The 6,314-nt window shown below is 53.7% G+C and overlaps 2 protein-coding genes across 2 annotated transcripts; one reads left to right on the top strand and one right to left on the bottom strand.

Moving 5' to 3' along the window:
• Positions 1-815: 815 nt before the first annotated feature.
• Positions 816-2,798, bottom strand: A1O7_08389 (uncharacterized protein; the record flags this gene model as incomplete). Its single annotated transcript, XM_007762382.1, has 6 exons — positions 816-1,049; positions 1,155-1,396; positions 1,454-1,928; positions 1,978-2,189; positions 2,238-2,571; positions 2,631-2,798. The coding sequence occupies 6 exons, from the start codon at positions 2,796-2,798 to the stop codon at positions 816-818; spliced, it is 1,665 nt and encodes a 554-aa protein (XP_007760572.1).
• Positions 2,799-4,341: 1,543 nt separating this feature from the next.
• On the top strand, positions 4,342-6,196 carry A1O7_08388 (uncharacterized protein; the record flags this gene model as incomplete). Its single annotated transcript, XM_007762381.1, has 5 exons — positions 4,342-4,842; positions 4,891-5,164; positions 5,218-5,393; positions 5,445-5,628; positions 5,694-6,196. The coding sequence occupies 5 exons, from the start codon at positions 4,342-4,344 to the stop codon at positions 6,194-6,196; spliced, it is 1,638 nt and encodes a 545-aa protein (XP_007760571.1).
• Between the last annotated feature and the right edge of the window lie 118 nt (positions 6,197-6,314).

The raw sequence follows: 6,314 nt of genomic DNA, 5'->3' as shown, positions 1-6,314 counted from the left end.
GAATTGTTCCGTGAATTGTTCCGTGAATTGTTCCGTGAATTGTTCCGTGAATTGTTCCGTGAATTGTTCCGTGAATTGTTCCGTGAATTGTTCCGCGATTGAGACCCGTTTGCGGCCGTCAGTCCCCATTGCTTAGGCACATTCACTATTTTCTCCTCCCGAAGACGTTCATCTTAGGCGACGCCTGCCAGGCTATGCGACCCATGAATTTGGTTTCTGCCTCTCGCATTACCCTAGGTACGAAGGGCAACCGCACGGTCATCAATGCAAGGCCATCTTGTGCGTTTTACAGTCCAGTCCAAGTCAATTGTCCCTCCCGTTTCCAACCTCTGCGTTTCGCGCCTGGCGGAAGACTGGAGATGAAATACTACGCGAAGTGCAATCGGTATCGTTTTGAGAAGCTTCCCTTACGAGGTCCACGAACCGGCGAAGGTAGTAATCACTTAGTCAGCATTACGTGTATAATTACTTAGTATTTCACTTTCGCCGTTGCCAAGGACTCCATTGAAGTCGTTACTCCCAGGCAAGATGTGGTGTGACTACTCTGAGTACTGCTGCTTTCTTACCGTCCCGCTCACTGCAGAGATACTGGTAGAGGTCTTCTTAGATCTACGGATCCTGGATTTGCTGGCCGGAAATCCTGTATCGGCCAACCGAATGACCTTAATTCATGGGAATTTGAGGGTAAAGCCTGGAGAAGTCGAAAAGGTGTATCCTTCATGACGCTACCGCCCACAACATCTCGAAGCGATTGTCACTCCAGATCATCCAGCCTTCGCCCGATCCTTCCCATACAACTACAAGGCACGGCCCAGTTACCATAACTGTACATAGGTCAAGAATCTCCTCCATGTGCTCATTCTGTAGTAGGCATCGAGCTGGTTGATGTCTTCAACGCTCAAAGGTCTCCGGCCGGTCTTGAGGTCGGCAAACTTGGGATTGCGCCACGTCGTCCGCAGGATAAGCTTGTATGCGATGGTGAATCCCACGATCACCAGGACACCGATCATGTACTGGAAAAAGTTTTCCGCGGTAAATCCGGCATCACCCTGTGTGGAAAATGATCGGTTAGCATTGCTTGACCGCCTGCACACGAATCTCTCAGGCAGCTCCTGGCTAAGCAGGAGACTGCGAGAAGGGGGATTTTCACCTACAATTGGATTGATTCCAGCGGCAAGGCAGCACACAAGCAGGAAGAGCGAGATCAGCATGAGCCAGGCCGGTGCCAGAGGCCACAGAGACGACTTCCACGCGTATACCTCGGTGAAGAGAGGGTCGTTCTGCGCCTTGAGCGCACAGTGGAACCGCCAATTGGTGAAGGAAATGATGATCCAGTTGGAAAAGAACGATGCACTGGTTAACGACACCAGCCAGTTCAACGCGGTCAGGCCGCCAGCTGCGAGCCATGCAATCAGTATCCGGTACGCGTAGCATTTGCTAAGAGTTCACTCACAGCTCAATTGGATATAGCCCAAGAATGTGGCGGTGATGCAGGTGATCAGCAGAGCTAACCTGGGTCGACCCTTGGCGTCCACTCGAGCCAGACGCTCAGGGACCAGTCTCTGGTGTGCCATGGTTCGGAGGATTCGCGAAGAGAGATAGACGCTTTCGGCAGCAATAGCAAGAACACCGCACATCATGCCGGCATTGAGAAGGGAAGCGATTCCCGGGATGCCGGAATCTTGGATCGCAATCACGAACGGTGAGGCTGCGACGCCAGATCCGCCCAAAAGTCGATCGTCGTTGGATGGCACCAGGATCGTGATGAAAATAATGCTGACCATATAGATGAAGTTGACTCGGAACGGCACCAGTTTCGTCGCATGAGCCATTGAATATCGTGGATTCTTGGCCTCGCCACCGATGATGCCGATGAAAACCTGATCACCCACCGCCCATGTCGCGAGCAAGGCAGCATTGGCAAAGCCCTGCAAGGTCAGCACAGATCAAAGCACGAGTTTGATCTTTTCCACTTACCGAAAAGCCATTCAAAAACGCAGGGTGTTCAGTCCACGTCTCTCCGTGGTGGACATAGCCTTTGGGACCAGCACCGAGTGTGAGCACCAGAGACAATGTGATGACGAGAAGGAAGAGAAAGATCTTGATAAGTGATGTCACATATTCGAACCAGGCGAAGACAGTATTCGGCAGAAGGAAGATGACCATGCAGACGAGGAGGAAGATGGTGACTGAGAGAAGGTTAGCGTGGTAGGCGCAGGTGTAGGAGCAGTTCTTACTCGTCGCCGCCTGTGGAAACGAACCCTCGGCCCAGTATTGAACCAAGACGTTGAAAAAGCCAGCTTCTGCGGCAACAATGGCGGTCCAACCCAGCCACTCCGCGAAGCCCGCTCCGAAGGCAAGGGCAGGGTCAACCCATCGATCCGCATAGTCGATATAGTTGCCAGACACCGGGAATGCTATGGTCATCTCCGACAAGGATTGTAGAACAGCCCACACGCAGCTGCAAACCATCAGGTATGCGACGACCATGTTGCCAGGACCACCCGTCGCCAGAGCCTTGCCCGTGGCGATGAAGAGACCGCTACCGATGTTGGAGCCAAGGGAGATGATCTGCACACCAAGAGGATCAGTATACAGTGACAGTCTGCGCAAAGGGGATATGCACATACGTGGACCTGACGAGGCGTGAAGGAACGATGGAACTGTCCGTTTCGATTCTCATCGGTCTCGGTCACGGTTGCGTCGCGGATACTCAGCACCAGCTGTAGGCCACCACCCTCTTCGGACATCATCTTCTCGTCGAAGTGTTTGTTCTCGAGCATCGTGGTGTTGTCCATGGTGACAACGATGAGTCCTGGGAACCAAACAAGTGGTACGTATCGAGAAACGGCCTATTGGGCGTTGCAGAGGCGAGACTTGCTGATACACGCCCTGAGCTTGGGAGAATTGTGGAGAATTGAGGGTGTCAACTGCATCCTTTATACTGCTCAGGCTGATGTCGACTTGCAACGGCTGAGGATTCCAGATCAGACCAAGATAGACGATCTATCGGAGCGAGGGCTATAGCCCTGTCGCTGAGGATGCATCAGATCGTGTTCGAGGCTCGGTGATGGCCTTGCCTGATGAGGCGTGGCAACAAGCGAGGACATCCTGATAGGGAACCGGCTACGTTTCCGGCGGTTGTGGCTTGGTCAACAGGCGTCGAGCACCTATCTGTTCCTCATCTGTGTATACGAGTACAGAGACGCAGATAGGCGTCCGATCTCCATCAAGGTCAATTGTAGTGGTATCTGCCTCTCAGAGGCTCGATCGACGATGGACGCCTGGAAGAACCGGGAGATGAAGAGGAACAGAGGCACTGCAGAGAGCAGAACATGACCCCTGGAGATAGCCTCTGCATTGCTATCGTCACTTGGTCCTGCCAGCGTATAGTGTCGACACAGGCTGACCTAAGTGGGGTTCCTTGCCCCGGTTTCGACCCCGCTTGACCGGGCCGAGAATCTGGGCTCTCGGCTTCTTATCAGACACTGCTAACCATCACACCCCCGTCAAGATGTGGCAGAGACTCCGAGAACTCGGAATGCTGTCTCATGCGACGCCATGGAGCCCAAGGCTGCCGACAGTCATAGCAATTCCAGAAAACGTGCCTCGAAAGCGTGAGTGCTGGTCCCACCTGAATAGCCCCGAACATTGCTGAGATGCCGACTCGGTCAAAGCTGTCGTCGGTGCCGTCGACAGAAGATCAGATGCACAGGATCCCGTCCTTGCGACCCGTGTACCAAGAGGAAGCTGACATGTCACTTCGATGACGACGCGCAAAAGATTCTTGTGACAAGAGGGTACCCCGACCTGTATCTGTCCGCTTCTCAGACTGACAGCCACCAGCTACATTCGCGGCCTCGAGAGAAGAGTGGCATCATTCGAGCGACACGCCGAAAAATCCATAGCTCCTCAGGGTCTCACCAGTGGCCATCTCAACCAGAGCTCTGATCTAGAAACTGGTAGGTTCTGGTGATCATTTTCTCTACCTAGAATGACCATTCATAGATGGACACGACAACGACATTCACATTGACGTAGACGGCGATGACGAAGAAGACAAAGACAGTGCAGCTGACCCACAAGAAGCCGTCCCTCCTCAACCAGAGATTTTGCACCGAGAGTCGTCACCAAGACAACGAGCTTCCAATTCTCTCCGAAGCTCCCCGGGCCCGGCACTCATGAATCCGCTGGCACATGGCTTCACCAGCTACTTTGCGGACGCCAGCGGCAGACCCAGTATGTTCATGCGGCCGTCCTCGGCGTGCAACTGCTGACACATCCCGTCCAGTCTACCTAGGAACATCGTCCAACTGGTCCTTTGGACGAAGAGTGCTCGCGATGGCTCATGAGAAAGTGATGCGTGCACCTCTGCCTCCCGAAAACCTGTTGTTCCAAGGAGAGTCATACGACTTGGGTTGGGATGGATCGAGGACGTTTCCGCCTGCGCAGCAACCTGAACCTCCCGCTCTCCCGTCTGCGGATTTTGCCACATACCTCATCAGTGCCGTCAAGTTCCACTGTGGCCAGCTCTACCATCTCTTCGAGGAAGAAAAGTTCATGCAACAGCTATCTGCGTTCCAGGACAACCCGGCGCAAGCACACCGAAAGCCCGGACTTTGGTACATTCACTATCTCCTCATCCTCGCCTTCGGCAAGGCATTCGTGGCCCAGAGCAGCAAAGGCCGCAAGCCACCTGGTGCCGAGTTCTTTGTCCACGCCATGACCCTCATGCCAGAATTTGCCTTTTACAGTGCCGATCCTATCGAGGCAATACAGGTCCTATGCTGCGCCGCTCTGTATCTACATTGCCTCGATTTCCGCGCCGCGGCCTACCGCATGGTAAGGTCTCCTTTTGCGCTTGACTTCGTATCAACTTAACACATCCAGATCGGCCAAGCTCTCCGCATAGCTTTGGAGCACGGCATGCATACCGAAATGCGCAGTCAACAGGTCGACCAAGTCCTGGCACAACGTTCCCGCAATGTGTGGTGGACTGTCTACGTTCTCGATCGCCAAATGTCGTCCCTAATGGGAGTACCCATGGGTATTGCGGACGAGCTGATAAGCGCCGAACTGCCCACATTCACGGGTCAAGTGGAAAGGTGTACCGCCATGAACATCCAAATACAGCTGTCCAGAATATTGGCCCAGATCCTCAACAGTAAGTCTAAGTCTCTCAATCTGCCCCGGGCAGCGAGACCTAATTTCTCGCAGCTGTCTACGGACCCGAAGGACGACTGGACAAGCGATACGTGACCGTCACAAAGGAATCACTAAAAAGCGTAGCGAGGGTGACGGATCAACTGAACACTTATTTCGGAATTCTCGAAAGCGGCTCCCGAACCACCATTTCACGGCTCTCCGCCTATTTACATCTATTGTATCATCAGGTGAGCTCTACGAAACCACAGCCAGACATGGAAGTCCTAACAAATCGACAGTGCATCGTACTCACCACACGACCTCTACTCTTCTCCTTCCTCCGGTCGCGACTAGAGCAGTCGAACGCGAATCTGATCGCCATGCTCAAATCAGGCAGCGTCCGCATGTTGCTGCAAATGTGCGTCGAATCGGCGCAACAGATGCTGACAATCCTCTCGGCCTTGCAAGAACATGGTCTCCTCGGTATGTGCTTGCTGACTGCGCGTCGGTACTGTGGCATCTTCGACTAACGTGTGGCCCCTACATAGTGAGCTTCCTCCCCTTCGACCTCGACGCAGCATTCACGTCGGGCATCGCCCTCTTGATGGCCTCCAAAGTCAACTCCTCACTCGTCAGGGACCCTGCACCCTGGCTGCAGCGCTCGTACTCGGTTTTCCAGGAGATGATCTACCGAGGCAATATGGTTGCGCAGATGACCAAATCGGAGCTTGAACAGTTGGAGGGCATTCTCAACAGGGTGTCCCCGACGGGAGAGGATCATGCGGCAGCAGGGAGAGTCCGTCGGTATTCGGGTCCGCGTGGGTCTTTGGCCCATGATGAGCAAGAGTTGCGGTCCTCGACGGGCGCTCAATCGCATTTTTCGACAATCCCGCCACCTCCTTATATGCCTTCTTCAGAGGCCATGAGCGATGGGTTCGCGATGGACGAGCTGCAGTGGCAGGACGGGCTGTCTGCGGAGCAGCTTGTGAATTTTGCGGAATCCATGGACCTCAGTGCCTTGGACTGGCTTTCTGTAGATACCGAGCTGTGATTACGGTATTCAAAAGCAATTGACGATACCGTTCTTTTCAGTGGTGCATCTGATGAGGATTTGATGTAAAGAAGATCCAGCTGCTGGATTTTCTGCGCATTCGAGGTACTGGAACTCA

This window comes from Cladophialophora yegresii (genome assembly GCF_000585515.1).
Source record: "Cladophialophora yegresii CBS 114405 chromosome Unknown aczIN-supercont1.6, whole genome shotgun sequence".
NCBI classification, from domain to species: Eukaryota; Fungi; Ascomycota; class Eurotiomycetes; order Chaetothyriales; family Herpotrichiellaceae; genus Cladophialophora; species Cladophialophora yegresii.
The sequence above is the reverse complement of the archived record's forward strand: the minus strand, read 5'-3'. Positions and strand labels throughout refer to the sequence as shown.